The following is a 22,186-nucleotide window of genomic DNA, read 5'->3' as shown; positions in this document are numbered from 1 at the left end:
TTTTTCAGAATAAGATTAATTAAAATATTGATGAATATCATTGTTACATTAACAGTGCACTGCTGAATATTAGATGAGGATATGTCCTTTCATTTTAATCTACCAGACCTTTAGGTTTTCCCTATTTTAATGTTTGAAAATTTATAAGTTATTGCTATCATCACTTGATAGGACATTGCACCATTTCTTAAATGCAAATGTACTGGATTATTCAATGATAGCAGAATTTTTTTAATATTATTATTTCAGAAGAACTATGTAGAAATTATGACTTACTATGAAACATATTGCCAGGAGTTGCTTCTGCAGCTAATCTGTTATGTATAAATATGAGTGCTAATACAGAATTTTTTAGTACTGTAAAAATAAATATGATTTGTCATGTTATCAGAATAAGGAAACTACTATGCTAGATAGAAGTGCAGTTATACAGTTACTGTATGATTTCTATAATGCTTTTCTCATTGTTTTGTTCACTTTTCTTTGAAGGTTTTCGAATGAGTGGATCATGAGGAACATACTTTAGGGACTTGCCATAGTATGGCTGCTTCTCGATCTACTCGTGTTACAAGATCAACAGTGGGGTTAAATGGTTTGGATGAAAACTTTTGTGGCCGAACGTTAAGAAACCGTAGCATAGCTCATCCAGAGGAGGTTCCTTCTCTTCCACAAGTAAGATCAAGATCACCAAAGAAGAAATCAGAATCTCTGCAGACTCAGAAGGGAAATAGCAATGGGAAAGCTAATGATGTCAAGCAGCAGAGTTCTAAAGAATCATGGGTAAGCCCTAGAAAGAGAGGCCTCTCAACTTCAGAAAAGGATAATGTTGAGAAACAAATTGTGGAAAATTGTGAGAAGAAACAAGTGGAACCTCTTTCACCTGTTTTAAAGAGAATTAAGCGTTGTTTACGTTCAGAGGCCCAACATAGTTCAGAAGAAGTGCTACCTTCTAAAACAGGGAAAGATCGGTTGGAACATAAAAATTCAGTTTCAGACAATGTCACGGTCAATCCAGGGCCTAAACGAGCTTGCCGATGTCTTATATTGGACGATAGTGATAAAAGGGAGGTTAAAAAGGTAACTGTTTGTGCAGAAAAATTAAATCATTCTTCAGTAACTGAAGAACTCATAACTTGTCAATCTGTCAATGGGGTTAATGGGAATGGTTCAAGTGCTACAAAGTGTGGTGACTGTCAATTGGATGGAGCCACTGCACAGAACAATGCTGATTCCTGTTCATCTGAGGAAAAAAGTACAGCAAATAATGGAAATACATCATCATTTTTTCATAGCAGAAATAAGGAGGACAGTTTTATAGACCACAGTGTGCCTTGCACAAATTCACAAGAACAGTTAACCTGTGAGGACCATAAACAAATAAAGAACTGTTTGTCTGAGGAAACTGTTAATCAGATACAAGAGTCAGGTACGGGTACGGGGTCCTTCTATGAAACCCAGTCATCTTTGTTAAGGGATTCCGAGGAGGAAGTAGATGTGGTGGGTTACAGCACTGCCACAAAAGAGCAAACTGAAAACACCAACAGCAACCTGGACAGTTATGATAATACAACTGCTTCATGTGAACCTGAACCGCCGGTTTTGGACTGTGTTTCAGCTCCAATTTCATCAACATCAGAATCTCAAGAACATAGGTACACCTTGAGAACATCACCATGGAGGGCAGGCTCAACAAAAATTAGCCCTATGAAACATAACTCTCCATGTAAAGAGAATGGACAGCTTGAGGAGAACAATCATACTGTCCCTGAAAAGAATGTGGAATCAAGTGTTACTGATATCAATGGATCTGGTGCAAACACAGAAATTGCTCCAAGTGAAAGGGAAAGTTACTGTGATTCCAGAGAACACCCAAAGGAAGGACTAAGTAAATCAACTTCAGAAAATAGACTTGTTACTCCATCCCTACCATCTGCCAAAGAAAGTGCCAGTCTTCATTCTGTAGAAGAAGAGGAGGAAGAACCTGACGTGTATTACTTTGAATCAGATCATGTGGCATTGAAACACAACAAAGAGTATGTGTAAATATGGTAACCATGGATTCTGCTTTTTTGTTTGTTAATCAAATTTCTAGTTTTCAAAATTTATATATATACCCTAGAACTAATTTTTAAAAACTGCTTTCTTTATAAGGCATTTAAATTTTATCTAGTGGAAAAGTAGCAGTTTTTAATCTTATCATTACAGTTAAGGAGCTTTAGATGAATCTGATTTAATATAGATGTAGCAGGAAATTCTTTTTAAAGGGCACTTTCCTGTTTGGAGATTTATTTGGAAATAGACTTTGTAAACCACAAGTTTCATTTTAACATTTTAGTTTTTTTATTATTATTATTTAACACAGAAACATATTTTAGAAACCCATCTATTATCTTACACATTTATTTGAATAATAAAATCTTTCAGTTTGTAAATTAGGAGTAATGTAGATCAGCTGTACAAATATGATACTTGTCATTTTGACAGGTACAGACTAGAAAACATTGATTATTAAATTGACATCATTCTCGCTCCAGTTTTGTTATTTGGTGCACAGGCTCTGGATCAGTAATGGAGATGCAGATATATGAAGTTGGTCTAGAAGGAAAATTCTTTTTCCTTAATCAGTTAACCTTTGTAAAAGATATTGAAGTGACAGGAGTTCACCCTTTTCTACTTCCTAAATCTTTTATTGAAAAAACAAATTAGTAACACTCACACTCCCCTTGATGTCCATGTGTTAGTAAAAAGTGAATGTGGCTATTAACACTCACTCATCTTTGGGACTACTTTGTATGTTAGGAAAGGCAAAAAGATTTTTAGAATTTCTGATAGTATCAGTTTAATTCTGCAGTTTTACATACGTAATCCAAGACCATATTTATCTAGCAAGAAACAAGTTTATATTGAATTCTGTAATTCAGATATGTTTAAAGTTATAATTATTCTTATATATGTTCACACTACTATTTAGCAGCCTACAAGATTTTAAATAGTTATGGCAACAGTTTTCAGCTGAGTGATTGATTTTAAAACCAGAATTCATTTTGATCCTTAAATTGAAGCAAACATCCTAAAAAGTCATGCTATCAAATCACTTTTTTTGCCTTTCAGGCTGTAAATTTGTTTGAAAATGTGTGCATTTGTTTGAATTGTCTTGGCTTTGTAAAGAAAAGATGCAGATTGTCTTTTATATCTAGAACAATATCATTTAGGGAAGTCTTTCAGTATTATTTCAAAAACATGTGTTTTATATAAAATATATGTTTTTATATTGCATATTGATTTTATCTTTTAAAATCTGGTTTTGAAATTTTGGTTTGTGATTTTAACCTAACGTATTCTATAGATTTTTTTAAAAAATTATGATGGTTTGAATTTCAAATTTAAGTTATGTTAAATCAAGTTTAAGTTAAGATTTAGTTAACCACTTTGTGAAAACCATGTACTGCTTTTATTTCCAAGTGAAAGCCTGCTTTTTTTGTGTGCTAGTACTATTTTAATAGATAATGTTGATAAATTGAATGCATAACTCTTTTCTAAAAAGAAATTCACAATTTAGTCAAGCAGTTTCATTTGGTGCTTGCTGAACGGCAACTAAAATTGAAGACTGGTTTCAAATTTAAACCATTTGAAAAGTTGTCTTGAGCTTGCATAGATTATTATATTAATTTGAATATATTTTCAGCACACTTGAAAGCAGATGAGTGTTTATTGTTCATAGGTACAAGAATATCACAGCTGTGGCTGATTTGCAGAAAACTGTTAAATGCTTGAGAAGAAAAAAAATAGTTCTTTCAATGACCAAATCAACAAACCATCTAATTTCTGATCCTTGAGAAGAACATAGATGAAAAATTGTATGAAAACTGCAGTTATTGGTAAATGTCAACAGCATTGATTTGATACTACATTTTCCTTTTAAGATAATTTCAAATATGCAATTACTTTTTCTCGCCCATCCTATCTCTTTTTTCCTAGGAAATCTTCTCTGAAATTACTTCTAATAGGCCAGAAATCAATTTAAATTTCATGAAATAATTAAAATTATTTCATGGGAATTCATTAAAATTAGGTGCCTGAGCACACTACCACATACAACCTAATTACTATGAGAAATTGTACTCTGTTGCTTTTTCCCACTTGCTGCAGATATGTCTCAATTCCTTTTCCAATATTGTATTTACACCATATTAATTTTATATCAGATTTCTAACTTTGAATTAGTCTGTTTGAGGTAAATTATAGTGTCAAATTGGCACAGCTGTGCAGTTCATTGCTTTTTTTTTCTAAAGCAATAATTTAGGGGAGAGGAAGATAAAAGAAATTTAAAACCTGGGAATCGGGGTTATAGAATCAAGGACATTATCATTCTGTTTACCTGATCATGATTAACTGCATTTATTTAGAATTCTAGCTTATCATGCCCAAGCAAATTGGAATCATAGATCAGTTTTTGCTTTGAAGTTTTGAATAAACTAGAAGCCTGTGTTTATATATAACGCAAAACAAACTATAAATATAACCCTCTATTTGATTAATTACTTAGGCTGGCAGGTAGAGAGAAGTCAGATGATCAAATAGTGTACACAAGAGACTTGCTTCTTCCTGATAAGCCATGCTTCTGAACAAATACGAGCTATGCATGTGCACCCTACGTTTCTACTGGTTAACTTTTGATCTCTCTATAATGTTTTAGCCACTTTTGGGTTAGGTTTTGCTGAATCTTAGATTTTAGCAGATTTTACCTGGATTTTAAAAATTTACCAGATAAACCCAATGACTATATGCTTATAATATGCGATTTCATAACAGAATATGCAAGAATAATTCTCAGGGAAATTAAATACTGATTTTTAATTTAAGGAAATACTTTAGGAAGTGGATTGGATCTTGCCTGTGATTTAGGCAGTTTGACACTACAAGTAGTTCTCGACTTGTGAGCAGTCACTTAAGACAATTCAAAGTTATGATGGACTTCCCTCAAGAATGATTTATGACCTGGTTTTGACATTTTGATCGCCACCATCACCACCTGCAGCCACGTGATTATATTTTGACTGTTTCACAACTGGCTCATGTTTACAGCCATTTATAACCTGCAGTCACCTGACCATGTTTTTTCTTAACATTATCTTTTTATTATTTTGTAAGCCGCTCAGAGTTGCTTCAACAGTGAGATGGGCAGCATATAAAATAAATAAATAAATTTACAACCTTTATTTTGCGATTGGTGCTTACTTCTGATTTCTGGGGGGAAAATGCCCATTGGCTAAAATTTACTTAACTGTGGCATTCGCTTAGCAACCACAGTGTTCCTTTTAATGACCACCACAAAAAGTTGTAAAATCAAGCGTGGTCAAGTGGCAACCTGCTTAGTGACCAGCACGATTTACAGCTGTAATTCTGGGCTTGATTATAGTTATAAATTGGAACTGCCTGTATATGCTACATAAACAGCTGTTGCATAAGGGTCCATCCATTTATAGTAACAGTTTGAAGTTCTTTTTAATAAAGTATTGTGAAAAAATATCTATTTGAACAGATGAAGATAAACTGGTTGATCTACAGTTTCTTTGGATTCCAACATTTATAAACTGAAACTAATAAAGGAGTGTGAAATTGTAGATGAAACTTTAGCACATGTGACTTGTGTCTTTAGAGTGTGGCAGTATGTGGCAATATGAATTCTGGGATTAATCTCTTGCCTCCTCAGTGTTCGGGGATGATAAGAGTTCAACAATACTTAAGGTGCCATAGTATGTCCACACTTTAGAATTTTCAGAAAGGTGGGTTCTTTTTTTCTTTTTTACATCTTTTAAATTGTAATTCAGTATTAGAATAAATTCATACATTTTGGTCACGTACTATTTTCCGTTTTGAATCATAACATCTTTCCTGGGTTCTAGGGAATTTTGCCTGAGAAAAATAGCTAGAAAAAGTCACCATTTGTTATTTAAATAAGGAAAGGTTCACTATAGATCTGATTTAGATTTCAAAGTAATATTATGAAGAAATGCAAATGCACTTTTTTCTGGTTTCCTATTAGCATTCTTTTCAGGATTTCTGTTTTGTTATGATAGACAGAAAATTAAAATAACAGAGAACATACTTTGAAGAGAAATCTGATAACAAATATTGAGCAGCCTAGCACATTCTTTGAATATTTACATAAGGGAGTCAGCGTGTCAGTTAATTGAGAAAAGAACTTTACCTGGGAAAATAAAATACCCCATGTTTCCTTGAAAAGAAGACCGGGTCTTATATTAATTTTTGCTCCAAAAGACGTATTAAGACTTATTTTCCTGTTAGGTCCTACTTTTGGGGAAATACGGTACTAAATGCATCTGGCTGATGATCTTAATGGGCTTATTTTTTGGGTAGGGCTTGTAATATGAGCATCCTGAAAAAAATCATGCTAGGGCTTATTTTCCAATTGGGTTTTATTTTCGGGAAAACACAGTAAAAACATTCAATACTGCTCTTAGTGTAGCTTAGGGGTTTTTTTTACATTTTGTGTATAGTTTTACAATGTAGCTTGATTGTGTTTTATGTTTGTGTTACATCTGAATTGCAGAATTTCATTCCATATTGCAGAAGAAAAATAATTATATGGTTAAAGATAATGCCTGAAGCCTACATGAGCACAGTAACTATTTCAAAGCTTCTTGTTCTTCAGGATTCTGAGCAATCCTGAAAAAAAAATATTTGGCTGTCTGCAAGCAGTTTGAAAACCTATAAAACAGTTTTTTAAAACAAACAGAAGGCTCATGTGGAATCAAAAGCATTTTTTCAAAATCATTGCGTGCTCCACTTTATAGTTTATATTTATTTAGATTGCTTCACTAGGATACTTGCATTTTTAAATGAAGTGTTTATTTTTTGTTTTTAAGTTTTAGCATAAAAGTTGATAATATCATTGTGCATGATGCAATGCAACATGTAAAACCTTTAATTAGTTGCACGAAAAAGTTTGAGTACTCTGCTGTATATATTTCAATGAATTCCTAACTGAATGGAAGTTAGCACAACTTTTATTCTTTTCTGTCGAACATAAGTTGAGCATGACATCTTTCTGCAAATTTGAATGTGCATGTACTATTTATGTCAAATTTATAGATGTTAAGATAAGGAAGCAGTGAATAAAACTGGTGTAGAAGTTTGGGTGTTCTTTCAGTTGATTCATTGCTCTTTTTTTAATTGTGAAGTTCTCAGTAAAGCCCCAAAAGATGATTGATTCATTAGTCTTCAATTAGCTTTGTGAAGACAGTTCCATAGGTGAGAAAATATTCTGATTTTACAACTTCTCAGATTGTGATAGCTTTGTCTTCATGCAACAATAATGAACCTCTTTATGCTTCAATAACTGTCAAGCATTGAAAGTGAAGATACTCTTACAAAGCAGAAAAAGGCTATTTAAAGAAATCCAAACTTAGAACTGAGCAATTCCAACTGCAAAAGCATGGCTGAGAAACAGAAGCTATTTGGAATTGCTGAGGCAAGATCTGGGTGAGAAAAAAATCCGCTAGAACCATCCCCAGATTTGCAAAACAGTTCCTTGCAAATATTCAAAAAATTGATTTCTTACATCGATAATATATGTAACTTTTAGAATGTTAACAGATTGAGATGCAATTATTTTGACAGTTCAGAGTACAAAAATAATAGTTAAATGTTGTTATCTAAATTACTTTCCAATGTCAGAACAGATAGGATAAAGAATTCCTATCAGTGTCAGGAAGTGGATTGTATTTTGTTTGTTTGTTTGTAACATTTATTGGCTACCCATCTTACCTTAAGGTAACGTGGTGTACGAAATATGTATGCAATATAACAATTTGAAAAAAAGAGTTCCAAAAGAAATTGAAAATATTGCTTTTTGCAGTTTGTCATTGAACAGTATTTATTGTTAGGTTATGTTAGCAGCTAATGTTTATGTTTGAAGATTCTTAGGTTAATGCATAATTTTTATTGTATATCCTGGTCTATAGCTTTAGCTTTAATAATATGAAATTTTTGTTTTAAGTTCCACAATTTTTTTTTTCTGATCAATTACACATCTGTTTCCTTAATTTTTGAGTAGAATTCATTATCTCAGGCTGTTTACTTTGACAACAAGTTTGTGTTCATCTCTGTACCTGTAAATGATGAAGAATGAAAAATAATTTTATGCAAAATTTTTGAAATATAATATTCTGCTAATAATAGCAGCATTGGAACTTCTATGTGAAATAAAGTATTTCTTCATCATAAGGCACTTTCTCTAATCCACCATAAAAGCCTTATACTTTATAATCAGTTCAAAATTGTGCATATTTTGTTCTCAGGTTTTGTCTGGAAATGTAATTCTCTGTTGTGGTTTGCTTTGAGAATATAAAAAGGTAAAGGTTTCCCCTGTCCAGTTGTGCCTGACTCAAGGGGCTGGTGCTCATCTCGGTTCTTAATCAAGGGAGCCCAAAGACACTTCCATGGTCATGTGGCTCAGCATGATTATACACCAAGCATGCATATCTTCAATTGCAGTGAGGAAATACTGCCATGCATTCAGTTAAGCATATCAATCAACAAAACCAAGGTGTTCATGATTTCAGGTTATACAAATCAATTTTATGATGTATATGATGGGCAAGAATATGACTTGTTGTTTGAATTGCACTGATATTGCTAATACAGTCACTGTTTCTAAACACTTCAAACCTGGATAGTATCTGGCAAGGACGGGTTTCAAAACCCGTCACTACCGGTTCGCTCATGGGTGTGAGCCTCCCACCACCGCCGCTACCAGTTCGTCCGAACCAGTAGTAACCCATCACTGGTATCTGGTTCTTCATTATACGAGCACAGACTGGTCTACTCCTAAACAACTAAAGAACTCCTAGCATATCCATTTATAATTAAACTAGCATTATACTATGTTTATTTGTGGCAACATGTGTACAATAGTTTTCTTTTTTAGGACAGTATTTATTGTATTTATGTGTGAAAAACAGGAAGAAGCTGAGAGAGATATAAGCTTGAACGTTGAAAACATTTACTGTAACGTTGATTTTCATATAGAATTCCAACAAATATTTATTAAATGTAAGAAAAGCCCTAAACTCTTTAAAATAACTTTGTTGCCACCCAGAAACAAACCATTTGATTATGGAGCTTAAAATACATTTATTAATATTTTATGTAATGGGAAGTTGAGCTAAAATTACTGTGCGGACCTTGGTGGTCTTTGAGCTTGGTTGTTCTCTTGCGAATATTTCATTACCTAACTAGATAACATCATCAGTGCCAAAAGGGTGTGGGGTTTGTAAATGTTTACAAGAGAATAACCAAGCTCAGAGATCACCAGGGACCTCAAAGTTCAATCCTGAGCTACAAGTACTCTCTTCTATTGATAAAATTATTTTCTTTGACAGAGCATTAGAATGTTGTCTACAATAGTTATTTCAGTACTCTCTAGAATTAAATCTTTGACTGACCTGATCCAATTACAGGTTTTTATATTAACTTATAGAGCTGTCTTTCTAAATGTGCACTTACAGAATTCTGTCTCTAAGGAAACTTGCCTCAGTTGCCATCTTTTAGGAAATAGCGATATATTGAAATAATAGGTTCAGCTTCAAAATCTTAAGCGATTTGTTTCTTTATTGTTGAGTTTTTATATTTTGGTTTTGTTTTTAATTTTAACCCTCTGGGTTACCTAGCTTCCTGGGTATTTAAAATGATACAGAGTGTAAGGTAGTTTAATACCCCTCCCCCAACTTGGTCCTGTCTAGTTGTTTATAAATTACAATGTTCACCCTGCTCTTTTTATATTGGAATTATAACCCAAACCTTCAGAGACGATATATTTCTTGAAGCATTTTTAGAAGATACACAATGAAGTTAAAAATCTTCTTAACCAATATTTATAAATACATTGGTTTCACTTTTCCCTTACGTAGATATCAGGCTGATATTGATTCAGGATATTGGAGTCGTTTGCTGGCGGCAGGTTTTTTTTTTTTTTTTTTTTTTGGTGGTACAGTAGGTAGCTAGAAACTTAAACTGAAGTTACAAAAAGATTATTCTGTGCAGCATCTAAGGGTTTTTTTTGTATCTGCAACATTTGTTTTAATGTTGATTTTCAAAAATGTTGCTTTTATTACTATTGTTGAATATTAAAAAAATTTCTGACTTTTTAAAAAAAAATACTTGTAATATTCATGGTTCTGTTAATTTTTTTGCTTGAATCTTTCAGATAAATGTGCTGGGTGCTAAGGTTTTGTTTTTGCTTTCATTTCTACTCCCACTTTGGTTTGCTTGCGCATAGAAGTCTATAGTGAGCTGTTTCCCTTTATCTCTGTAGTTATCAGAGACTGTTACAAACGATTGCAGTACTCGAGGCTCAGCGAACTCAAGCAGTCCAAGATCTTGAGAGTTTAGGCAGACATCAGAGAGAAGCACTGAAAGATCCCATTGGATTTGTGGAAAGTCTCCAGAAGAAGGTATAGCAATGGGAATCTTCTCATAAGCGATGTTTGATAACTGATACTTCATCTCCTGCAGACAGTGAGAGTAAATAGTAATAATAAGAGAGTAGGTGATCTCTGCAGAGGAGCCCTTGAATCTGTTGTTCTAAAATCATTTCTCCAAAGCTGTGTTTACTTAAAATTGAATTAGTCGTTTGTTGATGAAATCAGATGAATAATAGTGGCACTTTCTGTTCTTTTCTGCTTCAGTATTTCTTGTATTCAGTTTTGCACCAATGTTCTTGCTTCATTACATCACTGGGAAATGGCAGCTGAATATGTCATTTGGTAATTTTGACATCAGATTATTGATTTTGTGGAATGTATTTTATTAAAGAACAATAATAAAGTGAATGTACTTAAAGGGATATGATATCTATCTATCTATCTATCTATCTATTGAACATTGTTCAACTTTAGGTTTTTTGTTTCTATTTTTTGGTCTCTTTGTAACCTCTCTTAGGATATAATTGTTCAGAATCTTAAGTGAGCAAATAATTTAATGGAAAAAGACAACAAATGGTGATGAAATTTTAAGCATCTGTCTATAACAATTTTAAATATGATCTGTTTAATGAGCCATCATTTTTTGCTGCTTCTATGTTTTATGTACTGTGCTTTTATTACTCTTGGGAGAATTCCTTAAATGTGTGGCAGTGTAGTAATACAGAGCTCGAGATCTGGCATTGCCTTAACATTAGTCCAAGTATATATAACTTTATATCATATTATTTGGCGTTTTTTCTGTGTAAATGTTTTACTTTTTTTCCCCGTCAGGTTGATGTAGGGCTTCCATTTCCACAAAGAGTTGTCAAGCTGCCAGAGATATCCTGGGACCAATATACTACAAGCCTTGGGAATTTTGAAAGAGAATTCAGAAACCGAAAGCGTAATAGTAGACGAGCCAAGCTTATTTTTGATAAAGGTAAGTATAAAATTATTATGCTTTACAGAAGAAAAGCACTATAACGGCACCATAATAATTCTTTTTTATTTTTGTAGGTTTACCTACAAGACCAAAAAGCCCTTTGGATCCCAGAAAGGATGGAGAGGCTACTTCATACTCTGTTTTGCCTTTTAGTGATTGTCCAGAATCTTCAACGAACAACCGTCCACAAGTAAATATGAACAGAACTAAAGTATTGCTCATATTTTCCAAAGCAGTTCTTTGAAAAATGTAGATAATTTATTGGGAAGAGTTGTAGCCTTTACCGTTTGATCAAATTATTCTTAAACTTCTTATAGACAAATGCTACAATGCCTTATTGTCAAAGCCACAGCGTCCACTTCCAACTAGGTCAGTAGGTGATGGTTAGGTCAATATATGCTTTTATCTCTGCATGGTTTTTAGCTTTGCTAGGAGTGAATTAACTGTTTGCAGTTCTGCTGTTCTTCCTTTTTTTGGTCAATAAATGAAGCTAGGTTTTCCTGCTTGAAAGGCAAGGAATGCAACTTTCTAGCAATTTACCATTCCCTGCTCAGTAGTACAACCAGAAAGTATTTTCCTTCAGAATGTGCTGTTTTGGTTATGGTATCAGACTGAGTCTAGAAAACGCCGAATCTAATCACCTTTCTGGTCATTACTCAGCTATGAAGTTCATGCAGTAACTTGACTCTATAGTAGTGAATGAGGACTAAAGGCTTTAAAAATCTCTCCATATCAGAAATAGAAACCAAAAAGGGTTTAAGGGAGTGGGGTGGGGGGTGGGGACAGCTGGTGGTTGGCTGTTACAAATTCGGTTATGATTAGTAATAATTGATGAAGAGAAAAGGGTTGCTAGTTCAGCTCCAGTAGAAAGAATGGGTTTTAAACCAGAGGTTCCTGTTGAAAGAACAGGTTCATAAGAATAGTACTTGAGAAAAAAGGAGCAGTTAGGCAGTTATATAAAGTCATTATTTTTTTATTATGCACGTTCAGGTTTTTTTCTTTAAAATCATATATGGGTTTATGAACATTGATCACTCTGCTCAAGAACTCTGCTCATTATCCATTTGTTTTGCCAGCATAATTAGAAAAAGTAATTACTAAAGGAAAGAATAAAAAATGGAGGGTTTTGGTTGATATTAGAACAGGGACAGGCATCTATATCAACTTTATGACCTGTGGACTTCATGCTGGCTCAGGAAAATCTGGGAGTTGAAATCGATGGGTATTAAAGTTTCCATAATTGCCCATCTCTGTCTTAAGAAGGATAAACCCAAACACATTAAAGCTGGGGAAGGAGGTACCAAAGAAGGAGGAGCAAGTGCAGTGTACACACACTCTGAATGTTTTGTTTGCTCCTTGGCTGAAAAAAAGACTAAGGATGCCAAGAGGAAAGGGCAGAGCTGAAAAAACAGGATTCCATTCCATTTTAGGTTCAGTTATCAAACCTGATAAAGAAATAGAAAATATGAATATGAGATATAATTTGAAATCTGAAGCCCTAGGATGGCATCAGTACTTTGTGGCTGCTATCAATAGAATGTTTAGTTTTGATATACAGTACTGTGGTGTGATATGTGATTATTTTGGTAACCATATGACAACCCTTTTTATTTGACTGAATTTCAAATAAAATATGAATGTTATCTAAATTCCTTTCTTGTTATGTACTGTATTTCAGCAGATGATAAGGGGGCGACTTTGTGATGAGACCAAACCTGAATCTTTTAATCAGCTGTGGACAGTAGAAGAACAGGTAATGCAATAACTGTAATTTTAAAGTGAGATTATCCCAGTGGTGAAATCCAATTTTTTTTACTACCATTCTGTGGGCGTGGCTTTTTGGGTGTGGTATGGCTTGGTGGGCGTGGTGTGGCTTGGTGGGCGTGGCAGGGGAAGGATACTGCAAAATATCCATTCCCACCCCACTCCAGGGGAATGATACTGCAAAATCCCCATTCCGTCCCCATTCTGGGGCCAGCCAGAGGTGGTATTTTTCCAGTTCTCCGAACTACTCAAAAATTTCCACTACCGGTTCTCCGAACTGCTCAAAATTTCCGCTACCGGTTCTCCAGAACCTGCTGGATTTCACTCCTGGAGTATCCTATAGTATTGATCTGGTTTTCCTATTCTATCTCTGTTTCTTCTTTCCTCTCACCCAACTTCCATTAAAGATGACTAGAGTTCTCTTGTGAGAATCAAATTGTATTGACAACTATCATTGTTCATCATTTCAGAAAAGACTTGAACAATTACTTTTGAAGTATCCTCCAGAGGAAGTAGAATCTCGGCGATGGCAAAAAATTGCAGATGAGTTGGGTAATAGAACTGCAAAGCAGGTAATGAGCTGCATTATTATTAATTTTTAGACAGCTAATAAATAGTGTCTTTTATTTGATAAAACAGGTTCTAAAACAAATAAAACAACTGTTTGTTATAAACAAATATAAGTAAAATACAGTAAATGGCTTTTCAGAGATGCCGTTCCACTCATTTCAGCCCCAAAGCCTGAGATAAAAGCCAAGTTTTTGCTGCCTTTCTGAAGGCCAACAAGGTTGGGCTCAGCCACATGTTGGGTGGAGGTAGGGATCAGGGCAGATGCCAAAATATGAAAGACATACCTCCTGAGTCCCATCAAATGGCATTGTTTTAAAGAAGTGTGCCTACCTGTTAGAATATGTGGGACAGGCAGATCATTGAGTAGAGGCAGTTCTGCAAATAACAGTCTAGTGCCATGTAGGGCCTTTATTTGTGGTATCCAGCACCTCGAACATCTGAAAAAGTGAAGGAAGCCAATTTACTTTGCTACATAATGATGTTACATGGGCATTTGCCCATAACTACCAGGAGTGCTACATTTTTGCCCATTTGTTGCTTCCAGATGGCTTTCAAAGACAACCCCATGTATAGCATACGTAATAATTTAGACTGGAAGTGACTAGGGCAAAGTGACAGCAAGCAGGCCTCTTGATCCAGATATGTCTTGCATACAAGACAAATTTGTGCAAAGGTCTTTCTGCCACAACTACCACCTGCTCTTTGAGCAGGAACTGGGATTCCAGGAGGACACTCAATTTGTGCATTAAGTTTGAGCAGGGGAGTTCAACCCTGTTTAGAAGCAAAGATAGAAAGTTTCCCATTCTGGGATCCAGAGGACCCAAAATCCAAAACCACCCAGTTTGGCAAGGTTGAGTCAAAGACTCTTCCCATCCTGATCTCCATAACCTCCAAACACTGGGACAGAACCTTGATAGCCTCACTTGATTGATTGAAGGACAGAGATGTATGGTCCCAAATGACTTCCCTTAGTGGCCTCATTAAATATTAAAAAGAAAAATGAATTAGTGAAATAAGGATGTGTATTTTTAAAAACGCAATCTATATCAGAAGACATTTCTTCATAAGGAACAGTTTCTGTAACACATACCATCCTGCTGTTCCGTAGTAGACTCCTGTGCTAAGGTTATCTCAGGAGTTAATGCTGGAGAACAGAGAACATTTTAAGATGTAACTGGATGGGAATAAATATATTTAATATATTTTAGTTCAGATTACACTTTAAACACGCAAAACCATTTTTATTCTAAAATTCGATACCCTAATTGAAAATTCAGGAAACTTTTAATGAAGTTGGTTTTGATGAGGGATTTGAAGATGAGATTAGAGAGTCTTTATGAGTGGAGAAGAGTACATTGCTCTTGTCTCCTCCTGGTAGCAGGAGGAGTCACTCATATTTATTTTTCTTAATTAAGACTTAGCGTACATAATTATTTAGTGTTCAAGAATTAAATTTATATATATTTTCTAATAGATTTTTTTCCTCTGTCTTTAGGTTGCCAGCAGAGTGCAGAAATATTTCATAAAATTGACTAAAGCTGGTATTCCAGTTCCAGGCAGAACACCAAACTTGTATTTATACTCTAAAAAGGTAAATCACAAGACTTTGGGTTAAGTTCTGAGATTTGCTGTCCTTCAGTCCAGAATAAGAGGGTTTCCAAAGAAAACTTAAAATTTGGACCCTAAATCAAATACTCTAAATCTGAGTTGAACCTTGAGCCTTGATAGTACAGTGGTTTAGTGCACCCTGTTATTAACACAGCTGCCTGCAATTTACTGCTGGTTCGAATCTCTCCAAGGCTCAAGGTTGACTCAGCCTTCCATCCTTTCTAAGGTAGGTGAAATGAGGACCCAAAGCTGACTTTGTATAAATATACAAAAGTATGAAGACTATTGCTTAACGCATTGTAAGCCGCCCTGAGTCTCCGGAGAAGGGCGGCATATAAATCAAATTTAAAAAAAAAAAAAACAGATTCTCAAATTGGGTCCAACTGGATGTTTGTGAAATCAAAAACCACAATCTCTGTGCAATTTTTTTTACTTCTGTTTAAGTAGAATGCATATCATTGTTCAATATGGCATGTTAGGAACTGAACTCTGATCATCTTACACATGAATAAAGACTGTTGAATGTGAACACTGGTGCAAAAGTACACTTTACCTTAATTTAGTGATGCATTCATAGTCACATTCTTTTGCCTACCATAGTTTCAGATCTTTTTTATCTTTGCCTTTGCATCATTTAGATTCCATGCTTCTTGTGTGAGAGCCAAATTTTCTTGCATTACAGTTAGCATATTTTTAAGTGAATAGATCATGGGTATACAACCTGCTTTTTTTCCATTGTGTTTTTTTAGAATTATACATATGGGTACTTATGTATACGCAGAACTTTCAACAACTAAACATTTTTGGTAGGAGCCCTACTCCATGCCTGTATATTGACAGAACTCTCAGCCCATTATTGTTTAATAATCATTTTTTCAAGTGTCTTAGCCTCCTTCCCAGAAATATTTTTCCTAAAATGAGAACCTATTGTGATTTTAACTTCTCTTGTGCTGCACCTTGTGTGTTTGTGTGTGTGTGTTGAGAAGATTCTAACCATTGAGCTGTGGTGGCGCAATGTTAGAATGCTGTATTGCAGGCTAATACTGCTGACTGCTAGGGGTTCAATCCAGTGGTGAAATCCAATTTTTTTTACTACCGGTTCTGTGGGCATGGCTTGATGGGCATGGCTTGGTAGGTGTGGGAGGGGAAGGATACTGCAAAATCTCCATTCCCACCCCACTCTGGGGCCAGCCATAGGTGGTATTTGCTGGTTCTCCGAACTGCTCAAAATTTCCACTACCGGTTCTCCGGAACCTGTCAGAACCTGTTGGATTTCATCTCGATTCAATCCTCATTTAAAAATGGCATTTCTTCACCTCTGCTTACTTTTAAAAGGTACCAGATGAAACTGATTATCCAAATCCAGTTCAGCTAGGTTTCAGACCTGATTTTTGAATGAAATAGTCTTGATGATGTCTATAAATTATTTTTGTCAGGAACTAAGTATAGGGTCTTGTTCCTTTTGGTTATGCTCACGATCTTTGATATTATTAATTATGGATTTCTTTTAAGGTATCTTGCTTAGATGGGGATATTTTTTGGTGATTCCAGTCTCCCTAAAAGTAATGTTGGGAGACTTACGCTCAATCCCTTTATCTTTGTGCTATACCAATTTTGATTTTGCCTCTGATGCTTTTCAATATTTATATGAAATGACCAGGAGACATTATGCAAAACTGGGGGATGTGTGTGTAATAATAACAGTACACTAATAACCCTACTTACATTTCCTTTCCATTATAATCTGGAGTCTCTGGCAAGTTGTGAATTAGTGTTTGGGGTCAGAAATAACTTGAACGATTGTATGACTTTTATGAGAAAAGATGGTAGTGTGGAGGATGGGGTCTAATCCTCTTAAACTATCATTTACATTGTTTCCCAGTATTTTTGTACTTGTGGATGTTTGTAAATAATTAAAGGGAACTTGTTGGTTGGTTAAATAAGTATTTTTTTTCTTCCTACCATCCAGGAAAGGTAAGAACCATGTGATCTAATTTTTTAACAGATCTTGTGCTGCTACATTTCTCCCCAGTTCTTTCTCTGCATTTGCACAGGCAGAGTTTGTTGCTAAAGCTCTTGAATTTTTGCTCCAACAGTTTTCTCTTTGTATCGCTCCCTTTCTTTCTGGTGGTTTCTTTTCTTTCTTTTCTTTTTCTTTTTTGTTTGCCTGAGTTTCTTCATCAATTGTTCCTGTGACAGGGAAGAGGGATAATATTCTGTAGACATCTCATCTTTGCTATCTTGCTCTGCACATGTCTTCCAATGGTGAAACAAGTAAACAAAATAAAATCTCAGATATCCTTACAATGAATAATAACAAAAAGATAAACTGTCCTGGTTGCCGCAGAGACCGTTGTGAATAACCATTACGGGCAGATTTATGTTGGCACAGATCAGGCACTCGCCTTTCATCCACCTTCATGCAGATATGACAGAAGCTGCTAAGCCCTGTATTTTATTCAGAACTTGGGTAGCTAAAGAAGTGGACTGTTTTCCCTTAAAAGCAATGTTATATTTAGGCAGGGCATAATATGAAAAAGGCTTTTCACAGATACCTTTTGAGACTAGTCATTAAGAAATTTTAGTTTGAGGGGTCTTTGGTGCTCTCTGAGCTTGGTGGTTTTTATGCAGACGTTTTATTACTCAAACCAGGGGTTTGCTCTCCATTTATATCTAGTTTGGGTGATGAAATGTCTGCATAAAAACAACAAAGTTCAGAGATCACCAACCCCACCCCACCCTAATTTCAACCCTAAACTACAAATACTCCCCTTTACTGAAACTTTAGTTTATACAGATAGGCCTAAAGTTCAACCCAGTGGTGAAATCTAAAATTTGTTACTACTGGTTCTGTGGGCGTGGCTTGGTGGTGGGGGGTAATGTGACTGGGTGGGTGTGGCCAATTTTTTTTTTTACTTTTAAAACCATTTTTTCTACAACCTCTTCGGCGAAGAGGTTGTAAAAAAATGCTTTCAAAAGGCTCTGACGATCCCAGCTGAATTGCCTGATCGGCAGGGACTTTTTTCTTTTAAATGCCTCTAACGATCAAGCAACTCAGCTTGGATCGTCAAAGGCATTTAAAAGAAAAAAAGGTTTTTTTTCTTTTAAAAGCCTTTGACGATCCCAGCTGAGCCGCGTGATCAGAGGCTTTTTTTTAAAATCTTTTAAAAGCATTTTTTCCGCCGAAGAGGTTGTAGAAAAAATGCTTTTAAAAGTAAAAAAAAAAAGCCTCTGATGATTGTGCAGCTCAGCTGGGCATGGGGGGAGAGGGATTTTTGCTACCGGTTCTCCGAACCACCCACATTGATCGCTACCGGATCGGGCGATCCAGTCCGAACCAGGAGCATTTCATCCCTGGTTCAACGCCAATTTCAGTACTTTCATTGTGGGAGTTTCGTGAAGCATTCTACATTTTGAAAGTTTCCTTCATGGTACTAATAATTGTAATGCCCTCTGATTGAATCACTGAAAACAAGATCTCTGTTCTTGAAGTAGCAGCTTTTAAGCCAAAAATGATTTTAGAGCTGAGAACAACTTGTTTAAAGGATGATCTATACCCATGATGGCAAACCTATGGCACACATGCCATGGGTGGCACGTGCAGCCATATTGGTGGGCACACAAGCTCAGCTCCAGCATGTATGTGTGTGCCGGCAAGCTGATTTTTGGGCCTTCTGGCCCCACTAGAAGTTGGCAAACGCTCCGTTTGCGGCCTCCGGGGTGTGTGGGGAAAGCCGTTTTCGCCCTCCCCAGACTCTAGAAAGGCTCTGGAGCCTGGTGAGAGAGAAAAACGGGCTTACCAGGCCATCGCATGCCAGGAGCGGGGGGGGGGAGAATTGCAGGGCACATAGAGTTATGGGTGTAGGCACACACATGTGGGACTCCCTCTCCCCGTTCCTGGCACATGATGGCAAAAAGTTTAGCCATCACTGACCTATTCCATTAGAATATCCAGGCTGATTCCTTTTAATAAAAAAACCCAAAACTTTTATGAGGTTTAGACATTTATTTTACCTTCATTCTTTCATAATCTCCATATGTATTTGGGCGATGTCAGAAAGTGGGCTGTGCACAAAATGCTCAGGGCTTACATCTATTGTACAAACCTCTTAATACAATTTTTCCACCCCTCTTATTTTCAGAAAGGGGGGGAGGACAGCAGACTATACACTTTATAATTACTACTCATAAGAACGTGTACTTTCATGTTTAATAACTCAATGTTTATGTAAGCCATTTCATATTAAATTTCCCCTTACAAGAAGTCATATTGTTTTCCATTCATTTGTCAGGTCTTCATTTGAGTATTTGAAATACTTAATTAGTGCTGTTTGATTGGTTGGTTTTCCTTCATTTCATATGTCAGTTTTAAAATTGGTCACACCTCTCTCCCTAGACATGGTATATAAAGTAAAAAAATTGGACATTTAATGTAAAGGTTCTCTTTGCCCCCGTAGAGGAAACAAAGCCACACATTCCTTAACCTGTAATGGCACGTGTAATGCAGTGTAAAATCTTATTCTGCCTTCCTATTTGATGGTCATATTTTGTTTGTTTTTGGAGAAGATTCTATCTTCTATATTTTCATGCTGTATAATACTAATTCAAATTACATCATGTCTTAATCTTGAGCAAAGAATGCACTGGGAAGGTTTAAACATGAAGCTTAGTTGTGAAAACCTGGGTTTGATTATCTCTGCCTTCCTTCGGCAGAAGGGGAGAACCAATAATTAGAAATTTCTATCATGCCAAAAGGGATTCCTTGTGGCAATTAAGTATTGAAATACATTTTTGTTTTTCTTATGTGAAAATAAGAGCTTTTCTGTGAAAAGTAGAGCTTTAGCTGAAAATTAGAAATATTTTTTCTCTCTGTAATAATATGTGAAGCTTTCTGTTTGAAGTGGTGCTATAAAAATTATATAATACACAAATATTTATTTTTATTACAGTCCTCTAATAGACGGCAACATCCTTTGAATAAACATCTCTTTAAGCCTTCAACTTTCATGACATCCCATGAACCTCCTGTGTTTATGGATGAAGATGACGATAGATCCTGTTTTCACAGTCACATGGCCAATGCAGCAGAGGAAGAACCATCGGTAGGTTTTGCATTTAAACTGAATTTTTTTTAAAAAAAAAATAATGTTATGTAAAAGCTCTATAAATTAATATAAAGGACCTAGAAATGCTTGCATAAGTAAAAGGTCAATTAACACCTGTGTCTGTTTAGTGCAAGTGTTTCAGTTTGAAGGAGAGAACATTAAAACAGTACAGGTTTTCCTTGATTTACAATCATTCGTTTAGTGACCATTCGAAATTACAACAGCACTGCAAAAAGTGACTTATGACCGTTTTTCACACTTAACCATTGTAACATTCCCTTAGTCATGTGTTCAAAATTTGGATGCTTGACAACTGGTCCATATTTTGATGGTTTGCTGTGCCCCAGGGTCATGTGATCATCTTTTGCGACCTTCTGACAAGCAAAGTCAATGGAGAAGCCGGATTTGCTTAACAACTGCAATGATTCACTTAACAACAGTGGCAAGGAAGGTCGTAAAATGGGGCAAAGTTCACTTAACAAATGTCTCACTTAGCAACATAAATTTGGAGGCTCAATTGTAATAGTAAGTTGAGGACTGTCTGTATTCCTTTCTCAAATTAACAGGGGTTGTCCCAAACAGACTGATATATACATTCTACTAGGCCAGGGGTGGGCAAATGTGGCACTTTTACAACCTGTGGACTTCCAACTCCCAGAATTCCTGAGACAGCTAAGCTAATTCTGGGAGTTGAAATCCACAGGTTGTAAAAGGGCCACATTTGCCCACCTCTGTACTAAGCCAAACCTGATCAGGGAAGGGCCAGGCCAGTCTCTTCTAATTTGTCTGAGATATAGTGGACAGTTTTTTGTAAGATCCATGCATACACACACACCAGGTCCTTTCCCCATTACAGAAAAGCATAAGACAATTCCTCGTTTTATTTTTTCATGGAAAAAAATTCATACGAGGCAAATCACTTTAAGAAGTCAGAGTATTTTATTTATTTTTTTTGCCATTTTACAAAGTCTTTGGGTATTTTGTTCTTCCACTATTAAATCTCATGTTTCAATGTTCTGGTTTATAAGGAAACAATAAAGTGGCAAAAATCAAATAAAGCTGCATTAAAATTTCTCATACTAGAAGTTGTATTTCAGTAGTATTCAGAATTCTGGGTCAATTTAATTCTAAACTATTTGGAACTTTGGTACTAAAAAAAAAAAGACCAAATTAATGCTTTTGGAATTTTTAGGGCAATTTTAAACTACATTGAGCCATTTTCCAATATACTAGCCATCAGCACTCATATCATAGATAGCTATTTATTCTGGAGTCTGTTTAGGAGGTGTGATTTCTTTTACCTTAATCCTTCTTTCTGTAACTTTAAAAGTTGCAATTCTCTCTTTCTCTGAAATAGGATGAAGAAAGTATCCCTGTAGCATATCGTGAATTACCAGAATATAAAGAGCTGCTGAAATTTAAAAAGCTGAGGAAGCAGAAGGTGCAGCAAATGCATGCAGAAAGTGGCTTTGTCCAGCACATTGGCTTTAAGGTTGGTAAAGATGCCAAAGGCCTCGTATTTCCTCAGTTATCTAAGTGGTGGTTTCCTTGGAAAGAAAGATCTGGGTTCAGCATTAAGGTTCCTACGCAATGTAAATAAAACTTCAAAGAGTTAGGCTATTACGATTACCCTGATCTAATGGAAGATGTATTTGAGGTCTGTAAATGTAATATACTAAACCTTTTCACATACAATTATTGATTACGTT

At 35.5% G+C, this 22,186-nt stretch overlaps 1 protein-coding gene across 7 annotated transcripts in view; it reads left to right on the top strand.

The window, feature by feature from the left end:
* Positions 1-22,186, top strand: part of ZZZ3 (zinc finger ZZ-type containing 3) — a 50,393-nt gene that overhangs the window by 25,632 nt on the left and 2,575 nt on the right. For 4 of the 7 annotated variants that reach the window (XM_087889843.1, XM_087889846.1, XM_087889844.1 and 1 more), the window contains exons 3-11: positions 490-2,033; positions 10,340-10,478; positions 11,280-11,427; positions 11,505-11,620; positions 13,109-13,183; positions 13,665-13,766; positions 15,260-15,355; positions 20,322-20,474; positions 21,835-21,969. In XM_087889843.1, the coding sequence (XP_087745969.1) occupies positions 541-2,033; positions 10,340-10,478; positions 11,280-11,427; positions 11,505-11,620; positions 13,109-13,183; positions 13,665-13,766; positions 15,260-15,355; positions 20,322-20,474; positions 21,835-21,969 (2,457 nt within the window). In that variant the 5' untranslated portion in view covers positions 490-540. The remainder of the gene's footprint in view (positions 1-489; positions 2,034-10,339; positions 10,479-11,279; positions 11,428-11,504; positions 11,621-13,108; positions 13,184-13,664; positions 13,767-15,259; positions 15,356-20,321; positions 20,475-21,834; positions 21,970-22,186) is intronic. The other 3 variants (XM_034437028.3, XM_087889848.1, XM_087889847.1) reach the window with 1 other exon arrangement.

This window comes from Pantherophis guttatus, chromosome 3, assembly GCF_059756535.1.
Source record: "Pantherophis guttatus breed Tessera chromosome 3, ASM5975653v1, whole genome shotgun sequence".
NCBI classification, from domain to species: domain Eukaryota; kingdom Metazoa; phylum Chordata; class Lepidosauria; order Squamata; family Colubridae; genus Pantherophis; species Pantherophis guttatus.
This window is presented reverse-complemented; position numbering and strand designations above follow the sequence as displayed.